General features: G+C 39.4%; 1 protein-coding gene across 1 annotated transcript in view; it reads left to right on the top strand.

Annotated features, from left to right (window-relative positions):
- The window catches only part of LOC109405399 (pyrokinin-1 receptor), a 398,748-nt gene extending 383,202 nt beyond the window's left edge, over positions 1-15,546 (top strand). Inside the window, exon 7 of the mRNA XM_062843026.1 lies at positions 13,155-15,546. Coding sequence (XP_062699010.1) covers positions 13,155-13,180 — 26 coding nt within the window. The 3' untranslated portion in view covers positions 13,181-15,546. The remainder of the gene's footprint in view (positions 1-13,154) is intronic.
- Positions 15,547-16,411: the final 865 nt, after the last annotated feature.

Here is a 16,411-nt window from a genome sequence, read left to right as displayed (position 1 = left end):
AACTCTTCCAGGAATTCCTCGAGAAATTTCTACAGATATTTTTTCAGGATTTTTTCTGGAATTTTTCAAGAAATCTCTCCAAAAATTTCTCCTGGGACAACTATAAAAATTTCTCTATTAATTGCTCCAGAAAATCATCTAAAAATTCTTCATGGATCCTCCAAGAATTCCTCTAGAACTTATCCATGAATTTCTCCAGAAAAATAAACTTCTCCTGGAACTGTTCCAGGAATTCCTCGAAAAATTTCTTCAGGTATTGCTCCATGGATTTCGCCAGGAATTACTTCAGGAATTCCTATAAAATCCCTCTAGGAATTCTTTTGCTCGAAGAGTTCGTTTAATCATTCCAGAAAGCTGCAAATATTTTTCCAGATTTTTTTCAAAGAATTCCTTCAGGAAATCCTTCAGAAATTTTTCCGGGAATTCCTACATTTTTTAGGGATTTCTCCAGAAAACCCTCTAGGGATTCTTCCAGAAGTTTCTCTAGTAATTCTCCAGGGATTCATCCTTGAATTCCTCTACGGATTCCTTCAGGAATTCCTCCAAGAATTTCAGCAGGGATTTCTCCAGGAATTTTCCAAAGCTTTCTCTAAGATTTCCTCTATGAATGTCTCCATGGATTCAGCCAAGTATTCCTCCTGAAAATCCTCCAAAAATTCTTCGAATAATTCTCAAAAGAATGCCTCCAGAAATTCCGCTAAGAATTTTTTCACGGATTCTTCCAAAAATTCCTTCAGGAATGCCTCCACTGATTCCTCCAGGAATTGCTCCACAAATTCCTCCAGAGATTTCTCCAGTAATTTCTGCAAGGATTCGTCATTGAATTCTTCGAGTAATTCTTCCACAAATTCATGCAGGAATTTTTCCAAAAAATCCTTCAGGAACTCCTCCAGCAATTCCTCCTGGAATTCCTCCATGAATTATTTCATGGATTGCTTCTGTTACCCCTCCAGTGTTTCATCCTGTAATTCCTTCACGGATTCCTTCAGGAATTCCTCCAGGGATTACATCAGCGATTTCTCCAGGAATTTCTCATAGCTTCCTCCAAGAATTCTTCTAGAAACTCCTCCAAATGTTCCTCCAGAAATATCCTCAGGGATTCCTGCAGAAATTCCAGAAGTTCCTCCAGGAATTCTTACAAGGAAACCTCCAGGCATTCTTCCAAGGATTCCTTCAGGAATGCCTTCAGAGATTCCTCCAGAAATTCTTCCAGGAATTCCTCCAGCGTTTCTTCCAGGAATGCCTCCAGGAAATCCTCCAGGGGTTCGTCAATGACCCCTGCTGAAACTCTTCAAGAAATTTGTCCAGGAGTTTTTCGAAATATTTCTCCACAAATTCCTCTATGAATTCTTTCACGAATTCCTCTACGGATTCCCCCAGGAAATTCTTCAAGGATTCCTTTAGGAATGCCTCCAGGGAATTCCTTCAATAATTTTTCCAGCAATTCCTTTAGTAGCTCCTCCTGCAAATTCTACAGGAATTTCTAGACTCTTCTTCCAGTTTTTGAAAGCTTCTTTCAAGAATTCTTTCAAGCACTTCTTTAGTAATGTCTTCGGGGATTCCTCCAGAAAGTCCTTCAAGGATTCCCCGTGAAATTTCTCCACGGATTACTCCAGATACTTCTCGAGCTGGTAAAGTGATTCTCAAAATCACGGAATCTATTTTGATTCGCGAATCACACAATGATACATAAAATTCAATTGTGGGTGATACAATGAACACCAAGAAGGTGTATAGAATTTTAAAAAGGTGTGTGATGTGAGTATGGTTCATTATATACCTTAATGATCAAGGGAACGTCGAGATAATGCATGCGTGACAAGTAATTGCAATTTGATTTATAGAATGCTAAGATAAAACATGAGATTTGGAGATGGTGTAAACATAAAAATGTTGGTGCTGCATAAAAATCAAATTGCGTGAGGCAATAAAGGTGCATGATGTCACCGTGGTGTATAGGATCTTCTGATAACAACAGTTCATTAGTATGGTGCATTGAATGCTAATATGGAGCATGTAATTCAAAGATGGTGCTTGATGTCAGTATGATGCATTAGAGTTGACATCGTACAAGAAATGCCATTTCGATATACGAAACTTCATACAATAATAATGGTGCAATACATGCCTAGATTATATAGTGAACGCCACGATTACGCATTAAAAGCTTTAGTAATGCATGAAATTTAACGATGGTGCATTATTTCGCAATTAGACACATATTTGATTCAAAGATGGTGCGTGAGATGTTCCCTAGATGATTCTGTGAACATCATGGTGGTGCATGATGTCTGTATTGTGCATTAGCTTCACCATGATTCTGTTATACTCGTCATGTTTCATATTATGGTGCACTTGCATTTCGTGCAAAGGTGCAGGTAACTCAATGTGGCACAGAAATCAACATGTTCCAGGTACGTGGAATACTATTTTGTATGCGAAATGCCAAAATGGTGCATCAAATTCAAATATAAACCACATCATAATGGCGCATAAGATACCTAGATGGTATAATGAATGCCAAAATGGTGCATGGAAGGCTTGGAAGAAGGCGTATGATGCACGTAAGCTGCATTAGTTGTCACCGTTATTCAAAGATTATCAACATGTTGCATTGTTAGGTGCACAAATTGCAAAAATGGTGCATAGGATACAAAATAAAAGTATTTTATGTGATGCTCACAACATAATGGTGCATCAGATGCCTAGATGATATAGTAAACGCTGAAATGGTGCTTGGAAAACTTTGATCTTGCATGAAATATAATGATGGTGCATATCAGTATGATGCATTAGATTCCTAGTTGATTAAAAGATAGTGCATGAGATCATCATAATGTGTGGATACCTAGATTATTCTGTGGACGCTTTGAAGAAGGTACATGGTGTTAGTGTGCTGTATTAGTTGTCACCGTTATTTGGCGACACTCGACATTGTGTATGGCTAGGTGCACGAATTGCAAAAATGGTGCTTGGAATTCAATGTGGTGCCGAAGTCACCATGGTTCACGTACATGGATTACAGTTTTGGAATACGAAATGCCAAAATGGTGCATGTTATTCGAATATGGTGCTGACATCACTGATTAGTTAAAAGATGGTGTGTGAGATTAGCCTAAAAATGAGTCTAAGAACATCATGGTTGTGCATGAGATACTAAGAAATTGTGTGTATCAGGGGTGCATTTGTTGCCACCATGATTCAGTGATCCTCAACATTGGGTGGTTAGATCCAAAATTAAAAATTGCAAAAAATGATACATAGAATTTAATGTGGTGCGGAAGTCAACATGGATCAGGTACATGGAATACAATTGGGTGTAGGATATGGCAAAATGGAGCTTATGAAATTCAAATGGGAATTAAATGCTTAGATGACGCGTGAGATGGTGCTTAGATATTTATGTGATCATCATGGTGGTACATGGAATGCAAAGAAGCTACATGATGTCTGTATGGTGCATTAGTTTTACCATGATTCAATTATACTCAACAAATTCCATATGTAGGTGCACGAATTGCAAAAATGGTGCAGGAAACTCAATGCGGCACAGAAATCAACATAGTCCAGGTACAAGGAATGCTATTTTGTATGCGAAATGCCAAAATGGTGCATCAAATTCACTTGTGAACCACATCATAATGGTGCAAAAGATGCCAAGATGATATAGTGAATGCCAAAATGGTGGTTGGAAACCGTTGAAGAAGGTGATGATGCATTAGTTGTAACCGATTTTCAAAGTTTATGGTTAGGTGCACGAATTGCAAAAATAGTGCATAGCATATAAAAAATGTAATTTAAATGATGCTCACGGCTCAGTGATATGAAAAACGCTGAAATGTTGCTTGAAGATTTATGTGATGGTGCATGAAATTTCATGATGGTGCATATCAGTATGAGGTATTAGATACTTAATTGATAAAAAGACATTTCATGCGATCATCATAATGCGTGGATACCTAGATCATTCTGTGGACATCATGATGGTGCATTGAAAGCTTTGAAGAAGGTGCATGATGTTAGTGTGCTGTATTAGTCGTCACTGTTATTCAGTGATACTCGTTATTTTGTATGGCTAGGTGCACGAATTGCAAAAATGGTGCTTAGAATTCAATGTGGTGCCGAAGTCACCATGGTTCACGTACATGGAATACAGTTTTAGAATACGAAATGCCAAAATGGTGCATGTTTTTGAAATGTGGTGCTGACATCACTGATTAGTTAGAATATGGTGCGTGAGTTTAGCCTAGATGATTCTGAGATCATGGTTGTGCATGAGATACTAAGAAATTGTATGTGTCAATGGTGCACCATAGCTCAGTGATTCTCAACATTGGGTGGTAAGATCCAAGGTTCAAGAATTGCAAAAATGGTGCATAGATTTTTTTTATAGAAGGGGGGGCAAGTGCCCCCCCTTGCCCCCCCCCCCCCCCCTGTGCACGCTAGTGTACCTTTCTGACATATTTATAACGGAAATCATGAGTAAGTGCATCAAGACATTCTCTAATTGAAACAGGATCCAGTCTTCTAAATTCAACACGATCGCAATAAAACCAATCTAGAATGCGATGCCGCAGTGAACTCTAAAGTTTTGAAACCACCCCAACAATAGCGAAATAAAATTTGTCGGGACAGCTAGTAATAAATAAATCTGACGAAAATATAGTCAACACTCCATCATTTTTAAAGAAGCAAATGGAGATCCAGAAACCAGAAGTATCTACCAGTGGCGTCTCGTAACCTCACTTTTTACCTGTTCAACGACCCTAAAAGATACATTTGCGGACAATTCAGGATCTGAATCAAATTGAAAATGGTCGGAAACGGCTATTCTCGTCATTTTTTACTGATTGCAAGCCAATTTATTGAGAAAAATCAAGAATTTGCATTCGTTCAAAAGGTAGATTTGAGGTCAGGAAATCGCCACTGGTATCTACTACCAAAATATATAAATAAGCCTTAAACAAACTTTCAAGATAAACATTTATAAGAGTGTGGATTTTAGTTGATTCAGTCTAGCTTCTGGTGACACTTCTTAAGGCGAAACTAGAAGCGTTTCCTGATTTTTTGGTGTTTGTTTTTTTAACGGAGCAATAATTTAAAAATGGATTTTCATGCATACGTAGAGGAAGTAATGTTTATCCTGATTTTTTTCCTACTGTAAAATGTGTTTCATTTTTGCAGAAACATTTTTTTTAATTTGTTTAAAAATGGTTTTTGCAAAAAAGAAAAATGTTTTCCGGGAAAAAGATCAGGAGATAGCACTTTGATCCTTCCTCTACATGTGTTTGAAAACCGATTTTGAAAATATTACTTCATTATTTAATAAAAAAAATATAAATAAAAAAAACAAGAAAATGCCTGCAGTTTCGCTATAAAAAATGCCTGACGTAATTGCTTGAGTATTTTCTAATAGATTTTTTGGGTACGAACCGTGAGGAGATTTTAAGAAATTCACTTTGGCAAATTTGTGTAGGACCTTCTATGTCTAAGAAACCCCTGCACGATACTTGCAAATCCCTGATCATTTTTAACAAACTCCTTAAAAGGAACTTCTGGAAAAATATGGCTGAACACACGAGGAGCTTCCTTAAATATAGGATTTTCTAGGAGCAGCTTTAACAGTTTTAAAGTTTTTTTTTCTAAAAATATTCAAACAAATATTCAATGATGGAATTCAGAATACTCTATTCGAATTCTTGAAAGAAATTTCTATATGGACTTTTAGAATATTTTCATCTAAAAATGTAATATTTATTGACAAATAATTTAAATAGACTTTTGCACTAAATTTAAATTTTAAATCCTTTAATTACTTATCTAGCAAATTCACCGAAGATTGTTGTGCTTCATTTCTGGCAGAAGTTCAACCAGAAATAGTTATAGTAATACCACCACAAATTTCGTCTAACAAAATTCTTCAAACTCTTCTCTAATATGGCAAATTTTGTGGTTCGTTCAATTTACTGAAGTTATTATTTTTGATCCTGGAATTATTATCTGGAGACCTGGAGAAAACCTGGAAAAGTCAGGGAATTTTATGTTCGTAAACGAGTAGACACCCTGTGGATGTTCCGGTGGAACAGCTGGAAGAATTTCAAGAGGATTTTCTGCGAAATCCCAGATAAAAACCTTCGTACGGAATGCCAGAAGATTCATCACAAAAAATCCTTCGTGGATCTTCATAATATTTCCCGTGGAGCTTTGTCCCAGTATTTCTTCAAAAACTCCATGAAGTAACCGCCAGCAGAATTCCTCCCACCGTAGTCCGAACCCCTAAATTGCAGAATTTATAATTAGTATCTATCCATAGTTCTCGCTGTAATACCATTAAAAGTTCCCCCAGAATCCCAGCGCAATGTCTCTCATCATTATTTTCCTTGGAAAGCTTCACAACTTCGTTGGAATCTCACTATCTGGATTTTCCCCAAAAGCCCACCCAAAAGTTATAAATTTAATCATTTTCCCCACAAGCGCGCGAAAAAGTACATTTCAATTTCAATAACATTTCCTGAGGAAACGAACGAAACGAAATTTCGCTCGAAGTCCAAATCGTAAACAACTTGGTGCCCTTTTCTTCGCATCCTTCTTACAGCATCGTATCGTTAAAATGCTGTCAGTTAAACAAATGTCAAAATTACTTACGGAAAAAGGTGAAATTTTACTTGAGCGCTCTACTTGGCAACAGGAAACTTAGCTTTACCATTAAGGTCTTTTGTTCTCGGTCCACCAGCTGGTCGTGTTTACACAACAAAACCAGCTGGTTCACCGATGTTTACGTCCATCGTCATTGTTCTCAGCTACCCGCTGTTTATGTTTTCATAACAAAATCAGCTGGTTTCGCCTGAATCGGGGAAAGAAGGCGAAAAGGTGCCATAAATGTTAGGTTAGTACCATATTAGGGCGAGTTCAATTTCGTCGTCAAAGTCTGATTATTCGTAAAAAATACAATAACTAGTAAGAACGATAAGTGTTGTGTTCCGTCTCGTGTTCGCGTGTTTATTTTAAATGACAAAAGAAAAGGAATTTGTGCTGTACCAAAAAGGGACTTTTGTGTACGAATGTCTGTAACAGTGAATAAATAGGTTTTTAAACCGACGCGGCATATGTTCACTAAACAATTGGGAAACCACAAGCTTTATTATCAATGTTACAAAAATAGTGTGACCAAAGCTCTGTAATAAAAAGAAAACATGTTGTTTGTCATTAATGCCTACAACACTATCACGTTGTATGTACAGAATTCAAATTAATTTGAACTAAAATGCTAACTGCATATTTATTGTTGACCGTGAAAGGGATTAGGCGAAACCATGCACAAGTTGCTCTTCAAATAGATCAAGACAAAGATAAAAAGTTCAATTGTAAATAGTGCTTGATCGATGACTAAATTTTAAGAGGCATGTGGTTTGTGACACATTTCGTAGTAATCATTGAGTGTGTGTGTGTCTTGAAATGTTGATTTGACTCCTATAAAAACTAGGACTGACTAGGCGATAAGGGAAGTAAAAACATTTTCCTTTATGACAGTTTGTTTGCCTTAGCAACACGATTGAGGACAATTGTGCAGCTTAAATATAACTGCGTTAGGTTGTATTTTGGTTAGATAAACTTATTTGCGGTATCTGGATCGTGCGTGTTGTAGAATCTCACACGGGTTTAGTTATCTTACGCGTGTCGTAGTTAAATATAAAATCCCAACACTTCTTGATGGAATTCCATGTCAGGACATCACCAGATGGATACATAAGGAAACATTAAAAGCGCATCAACTTATATGGAACCAAAGCCCTAGAAAAACTTTGCAAATAGTTAGAAATAATGATGCAAGATTCGTAGATAGAGATAACAAGAGAGAACAGGTAGTATTGACTGAGAAAAAACCGCCAGAAATGTGCACGTTATGTAACAAAAAAAAAACAGTTCACCATGTACTCGCTGCGTGCCAGCAGTATAAAGCTGAACGGGAGCAACTAGGAATAAGTAATCAATTAAGCGAGATTTTGTATAATAACAAGCAAGCGGAAGATAAAGTTATCAGGTCCTTGAAAAATATTGAAATGTTCAGTAGCGTATAAGTCGTTTAGTAATAAGTCATTAAGTAATTTTTTTTTTCAATAATAAACGTTCAAACGAGACGAATGCCCCTTTTGGGTAAAGTCTCTCTAAACCAGAAAAAAAATATAAAATAGTTTAAATAGAGGTGGAAATAAAGCAGGCTAGATTAAAGACTATTATAACGTGTAACATTGGCAATACAGAAATGGATTAAGCAGTTCTAGTCATATCAAACGATTGTGACAGTCGAGGTCAGTCTCAGAATTAAAAAAAAAAAACTGTGAAATCTGTCTGAAAACTGAAACGTGTGAGACCAAATGAAGTCACAGCTTTAATCGCCCGCATATACTATCCACAATGACAGACTTCCACATCTAGTTGTTGTACTTAAAGTAGCCTGATGAATATTTTGTAGCTTCTTCTTCATTCATTCCGAACCAGAAATGAAACCTTAAAGCAGAAACGGTTAAAACGGTAGAATACTTCTGCATTGATCGTTGAAACGCACCTTAGTCCTATGTGTACCTCCCAAAGGAAAGGGTATAGCGATGGTGTACAGCATTAAGGTAATGGAATGTATTATTGGAACTTGACCAGCAGGGTTGTGTTCCCCAGAAAGGAAAGATCGATTTAACAATTAAACTTTTAGTTTTCTTTATTAGTTGTTGCTTCTAAGAGAGCTTGATAACGAATGAAGTCACTGTCGCGGAGCTACCACTTTTATACCTGTCATCCATAGGTCGCTGCATACTATGATTGGATTATCAACTCATGGCACTCTGCGTTGTCGATGACTCCAACACTCCTCCTCAACGTAGGATTGCCATGGCCAGTTTTGCTGCTCCTCCTCAACGTACCAAACCGCACAGTTGTCTCAAAGCCTCAATCCGAACTCTTGGAACTGGTTTGGTCAGCAAATCAGCTAGCATCTTCTCAGCAGGACAGTAGATGAACTTCACAATTCCGGTCTGCTGTAGACCACTTCGTAAAGTGGAATCTTGCGATTGCTGTATTTTTTCCGAATCCAACATATGCAAGCAACTTTGGTTATCCTCAAACATAACGGTTTCAGCTTGATCTTCTTCCAGGTCCTTTAGTAGCCTTTGTAGCCAAAGTGCTTCTTGTGACGCTTCCGATAGGGCAATAAATTCAGCTTCCGCGGTGGACAATGCAACGCATGTTTGTTTCCGGCAGGCCGAAGAGATCGTTTCCACTGTTGGATTTCCGGTCACTTCTGCATTCCGCCCAGTCTGCATCCGCGTAGCCGCAAAGTCCTATTTGATCCTTCCGGTTGCTGAGGCGTAGTTTCAGATCGATTGTTCCTTTTGGGTACCGAACGATTCTTTTCAGCTCATTCCAGTCATCCTTGGTAGGCTTGGTAACTTTCGGACTTAGGATTGACACCGAGGCAGAGATATCCGGTCTGGTGTTAACCGAAATGTACAGTAACTGCCCCACCAGTTTATGATATTGATGGTTGTCGGGTAGTAATTCTTCTTCTTCATCTTGTTTGCCGTATCCAATGGGATGCCCGATACTATTGCTTCTCCTAGTCCATGTTGTGTCCGGAGGGAAACTTCCGAGCACACCAGCCGAATCTTGAGCCGAATCCTGCAGCCAAACGCACGCTAACGAGGAGGAGCGATACCTTCTCGCACAAAATGCTTTACAAGACTAACGTTTTATTTCATGTTGATCGTTTGCTTTGTTTTTCCGGTGGTGCATCACCGCAACTGACGCTATATGCCCTATTAATCTTTTTCTCTCTATCTCTCTCAACCCCTACATTCTCCCCCTGTCCTACTCTCTAATTGTTTTAAAAATTCAAAAAGTAAGAATAAAAAACAATAAAAAATGTATGACTTTCTACCAACATTATAAACCTGCATTGAACATTATTGAAGCACAACTTATAATTGTTTTCGTTAGAAAACAAAAGTAATAAAATCGATCATCATCATTGCATCCTCTTAATTTCCAATCAATTTGTTCGACATCTTGATTAAATCTTTTTATATTCATTTTAAACCTTGGCCACATTGGCATTGTTATGCAAATCTTTTATAAGCTTTTTGCGACCTTTGGGTTAGTTAGCTTTCCAAAAAGCCCATTTGTTATTCAGATCCTTTAAAGTAAGCTTTTCATCATGATAATCATCCTCCATCATCATCATTATCATGCTACTTATTCTTCATTCGTCATTTCTCATACTTCACCTTACATCCTGCATCCTCCATTTTACATCATTCATCAACATCATAATCATCATCATCATCATCGTCCTTCATTATTCATCCTGCGTCCTTCACCCTTCATCCTTCAACCATTATCCTGCATACTTCATTACCATTATCATAATCATCATCATCCTTCATCTTTTTTCATTTTTTATCCTTATACTTCATCCTGCATCATCATCACGACCATTCTACATCCTTTATCCTTCATCTTACATCCTATATCCTTCATACTTCATCCAACATCTTTCCTTTATCTTTCATCTTTCATCCTACATCGTATATCCTTCTTCCTTCGTCCTAAATCTTTTTTCCTTCATCCTACATTCTTCATACTTCATCCTATATCATCTACTCTTTGTTCTTCATCTTTCATCCTTCATTCTTTATCCTTCATCCTTTGTCCTTCATCCTTCATTCTTTATCCTTCATCCTTTATCCTTCATCCTTCATCATTATCATAATCATATTCATTATCATCATCATTCATTCTTTATCCTCCTCATCTTCCATTCACATCCTGTATCCTTCATATTTCATCATCGTAATCATCATAATCATTATCGTCATCACCATTTTTCTTAATCCTACATCCTACATTCTTCATCTTATATACTTCAGTCTTCATCCTACATCTTTCTTCCTTCATCCTACATTCTTCATCCTTGATCATCATCATCATCGCCATCATTCTACATCCTTTATCCGTTGTCCTTCATCTCACATCCTGTATCCTTCATACTTCATCTAACAACTTTCCTCTATCTTTCATCCTACATCATATACCCTTCATTCTTCATCCTACATCTATCTTCCTTCATCCTATTGCTGACTGCACCCCAAATTGGACTGACACAATAGTGTGCACACACCTTCAAAGTGTGATTGCAACGCAGGGCCACGTCGGATCGAGTTGAGGTCTTCGGTGCACTTATTCCTTGTAAATGGAGGAATAAGTGCACCGAAGACGTCGAGACGATCCGAGCCAAATGTGCACTTCTATCACACTTTTCAGGCGTACCAAAAAAAGTGTGATAGGCCAATTTGGGATGTAGACTGCAATACATTTTTCATCCTTCATCATCATCATCACCATCATTCTACATCCTTTATCCTTTATCCTTCATCTTACATCCTATATCCTTCATACTTCATCATCATAATCATTTTCTTTATCATCATCATCATCCTTCATACCTCATCCAACATCTTTTCTTTATTTTTCATCTTTCATCCTACATCCTATATCTTTCTTTCTTCATTCTACATCTTTCTTCCTTCATCCTACATATTTCATCCTTCATCATCGTCATTATTATCGCCATCCTTTATCCTTTATCCCTTATCCTACATCCTATATCCTTCATACTTCTCGGGGGAATTCGCTTTACTGTAGCAGCTTACCCTCTCGGGGGAATTCGCTGTTTGCTTACCCTCTCGGGAGAATTCGCTTTACTGTAGCAGCTTACCCTCTCGGGGGAATTCGCTGTTTGCTTACCCTCTCGGGAGAATTCGCTTTACTGTTGCAGCTTACCCTCTCGGGGGAATTCGCTGTTAGCTTACCCTCTCGGGGGAATTCGCTGTTAGCTTACCCTCTCGGGGGAATTCGCTTTACTGTACCAGCTTACCCTCTCGGGGGAATTCGCTTTACTATTGCAGCTTACCCTCTCGGGGGAATTCGCTGTTAGCTTACCCTCTCGGGGGAATTCGCTTTACTGTTGCAGCTTACCCTCTCGGGGGAATTCGCTGTTTGCTTACCCTCTCGGGGGAATTCGCTGTTAGCTTACCCTCTCGGGGGAATTCGCTTTACTGTAGCAGCTTACCCTCTCGGGGGAATTCGCTTTACTATTGCAGCTTACCCTCTCGGGGGAATTCGCTGTTAGCTTACCCTCTCGGGGGAATTCGCTTTTCTGTTGCCAATTATTTCATTTCTGTCGCTCTTCGATAATTACAACTAATAAAGCCTTGAATCATACCACATACACATATACACAAGTTCACAAAAAACATCGATTAAGGACCTTTTCTATGTGTTCTTTATACATAGAATGTACCAACCCCACTCCATCCTGTTACAACGAGCCATTCGGTCTTACACCTACAAACCACCGAAAACTAACACAATGCTCCAAATGAAAACGAAGCTGCAAATCCTGTCATCTCCATCCACTATCCACATGCAAATTATAACAGTTGGCCAAATAATTGCCAACATCTCCTATCCAGAGAACATCCAGCGACCTACCATCGGTGACCGACCGCTACCAAAGTCACGCCATGAAACCAATGCCTGAATTCGGTATGAAAAAAAAAAAATAAAGAAAACCGTTCACCAGCCCATCAAGCAGCAAATGACAAATAAACAATCATAGCAGGACGGAACCGCAACCCGTCATTGTCTCATCGACCAGACTACCTCCGTCAATCAACAAACAAATCCAAACAAAACAAAAATCACCCGTACTGCACCGACTGCACCAGCCCCACACGCCGCCGGCACACACCTGCAACTACGGAAGCCAAACACTGGATGGAGTCCACAACACAAACGGACACCCTGTCCCGCTTTCAGTCGCCGCCACTTCTCCATCTCGAGGCCACAAAACCACAACACGGGAGCTTACCTACCGGCTGTGCCATTGTAGTGTCCGGAGGGAAACTTCCGAGCACACCAGCCGAATCCTGTAGCCAAACGCACGCTAACGAGGAGGAGCGATACCTTCTCGCACAAAATGCTTTACAAGACTAACGTTTTATTTCATGATAATCGTTTGCTTTGTTTTTCCGGTGGTGCATCACCGCAACTGACGCTATATGCCCTATTAATCTTTTTCTCTCTATCTCTCTCAACCCCTACAGTCCAGACGAGTTTACCACTTCAGTAATGTATTTCTTCTGGTGAATGTAGAAATCCCCAGCTTCGTCGCGCTCAACTTCGATTCCAAGGTAATACCGCACGTCACAGCTTCTTGATAGTGCATACGCCAAAGCATCGATCATCTCTTCGTCTTCACTGGCAACGATTAGGTCATCTACGTATACCAGCACATAGCAATGTTGACCATTCGAAAGCTTCTTGTACAGGCAGGGATCCGCTTCGCATCGGTTCAATCCTTCCTCCACAAGAACTTGATGCAATCGGTGATTCCATGAACGTGCTGCTTGTTTTAGGCCATAAATACTTTTCTTCAAACGGCACACCTTATCCTCTTGTCCTTTAAGCTAAGTTTCCTGTTGCCAAGTCGCAGGGATGCCAGGTGAAATTTTCAAATGTCTTCACAAGGCACGCTAAAATGTCTTCATATGTCTTCACACCTCGTATTGTGGCTTTAGTATAAAATTAATGTTAGAAGTCAAAATTTATGCCATGTTCTCACTTAGGTTAATATGAAGGAATATACCGTGAGGTCATCCAGCAATAATGCATGCTTCTCTCCAGAAATTCCATGGTTTTCCCGAAAATTCCTAAACAAATTCCTTGGATTTATTTTCACGAGTTCCACAAAAAAAAAATCCGGGAACTTCTCTAGGAATTCCTTCGCAAATTCCTCGGAAATTCTCCCAGGAAGTCCTCGCGAATACCTTCAGAAGATCCCTGGGAATTCATCGTGGAGTTTCTCGGGAATTCCCCCAGATCATCCTAGGAAACTCTTCAAAGTGGTCCTCGAGAATTCCTCCAGGAGTTCTTCGTGAATTCCTGCAGAAGATCCTCAGCAAATCCTCATGCAGATCCTCGGCAGTTCCTCCGAAAGATCCTCAGGAATTCTGCCAGAAGTTCCTCGAAAAATTCTTTAGGAGTTCCGCCGGAATTCTTTCATAAGTTTCCCGAGAATTTCTTCAGGAGTTGAGTTTCCCGAGAATTCTCCCAGGAATTCTTCTACAAGTTCCTCCAGGAGTTCCTCGGAAAATTCTACAGGAGTTCCTCGGCAATTCCTCCAGGACTTCCTCGGGAATTCCTCCAGGAGTTCTTCGGGGATTCCTCTAGGAGCTCTTTAGGAATTCCATCAGGAGATCCTCGGGAACTCCTCCAGAGCATCCTCGAAAAATCCTTCAGGAGTTTTTCCATAATTCATCCAGGAGGTCCTTGGAGATCCTCCAGGAAGTCCTCGGCAATTCTTACAGAAGTTCCTTGAAAATTTCTGTCAGAGTTCCTCGGGATTTCTCCGGAAGTTTATCGGGAATTCCTCCAGGAATTCCTTGGCAATTCTTCCAGGAGTTCCTTGGAAATTCCCACAGGAGTTTCTCGGGAATCCCTCTATAGGACTTGATCGGGAATTCCTCTAGGAGGTCGAATCGAATTGAGAATTCTTCCAGGAGTTTCGGGAATTCCTGCAGGATTTCCTCCAGAAGATTCTCGTCAATTCCTACAGAGTTGCTCGGGAATTACTCCAGGAGTTCCTCGGAAATTCCTCTCGGAGTTCCTTGGTAATTCTTCCAGGAGATACCCGAGAGCTCCTTCAGATGATCATCGAAAAATCCTTCAGGAATTTCTCGGAAATTCCCTCAGGAAATCCATGGAGGAAATCAACGAGAATTTCTCCAAAAGATCCTCAACAATTCCTCCAGGAGTTCCTTAAAAATTCATCCAAGGATCCTCAGGAATTCCTTCAAGAGATCCTCCGAAATTTCTACAGGAGATCGGGAATTCTTGTAGGAGTTCCTCGGGAATTTCACCAAAAGTTCATCGACAATTCCTTCAGGAATTCCTCAAAAAGTTTCTCGGGAAAACCTCCAGGAGTTCCTTGGGAATTCCTCTTGGGATTCCTCGGAAATATTTTGAGGAGTTACATGTTTCTCGGGAATCCCTCCAAGAATTCCACGAGCTGTTCTTCATAATTTCTCGAGGTTCTCCTCCGGCAGTTCCTTGGGGTTTACTCTTGGTCCCCAGAAAACCTCCTCCAGGAGTTTCCTGGGAATTCCCGACGATTTCCTGGAGGTATTCATAGGTATATCCAGATGAGTTTCTGATAAACTCCTAAAACATTTCCCGATAATCTTCTGGAAGAATTCCCGAGAAAATGCTAGAGGGATTCTCAATGAACTTCTGGAGGAATTTCCAAGCAGTTCCTAGAGAAATTCCCGAAAAAAAAACTCCTTTGAAAATTATCGAGAAACTCCTGGAGGAATTTCCGAAACTCCTAGAGGTATTCTCCTAGAGGCATACCCGAGAATCTCTTGAAGAAATTCCGAGCAACTGAAGGAGTAATTCCCGAGGAACTCTGGAAGAATTCCCGAGTAACTCCTAGAGGAATCTCAAAAAAAAAAAAAAAAACGCCAGGAGAAATTCCCAAGGAATACATGAAGGAATTTTCTGGGAACTCCTGGAAGGATTCCCGAGGAAATGCTGGAAAATTTTCTGAGGAATTTATGTAGGATTTCTCGAGGAACTCCTGGAAGAATTTTAGAGGAACGTCTGGAGGAATTACCGAGGAACTCCCGAAGGAATTCCCGAGGAACTCCTTAAATAATTCTGGAGAAACATCTGGAGAAATTCCCTTGGAACTCCAGAATAAATTCCCGAGAAAGTCCTAGAGGAATTTCCGAGACAGGATTTCTCGAGGAACTCATGGAAGAATTCCTGGAGGAGTTCCCGAGGAACTCATGGAAGAATTCCTGGAGGAATTCCCATGGAACTGAAAGAATTCCTGAGGTACTCCAGGTGGAATATCCGAGGAGCACCTAGAAGAATTCCTGAGAAACTTTTGAAGGTATTCCTGATGAAATTCCCATGGAACTTCTAGGGAGATTTCCGAGGGACTACTGAAGAAAACTTAAAAGGCTTGGACAAATCGTCGGACAAGTCTGCGGAAAATTCTGGATGAAGCTCTGTTTAAAATTCAAACAAACTTCTGGAGAGAATTTCCGATAAAAAAAACCTTGGTAATATTCTATAAGCTTTTTTTTTTTAAATTAGAATACTCAGTTGAATTCCCAGAGGAAATTTGTTGATGATAATTTTATTTTCTATAAACAATTGCTGATGAAAAATTAATTCAATAGTTCAGCATGCTTCCTAAAATTTCCATGAAATGGTGGTCATCTAATTTGATTCGTATTTTAACTAAAAACTGCTTCAAAATTTCCGCCAATATGAAGACCGAAAAATTAGGAATTCA

This window comes from Aedes albopictus, chromosome 1, assembly GCF_035046485.1.
Source record: "Aedes albopictus strain Foshan chromosome 1, AalbF5, whole genome shotgun sequence".
Taxonomy (NCBI): Eukaryota; Metazoa; Arthropoda; class Insecta; order Diptera; family Culicidae; genus Aedes; species Aedes albopictus.
The sequence above is the reverse complement of the archived record's forward strand: the minus strand, read 5'-3'. Positions and strand labels throughout refer to the sequence as shown.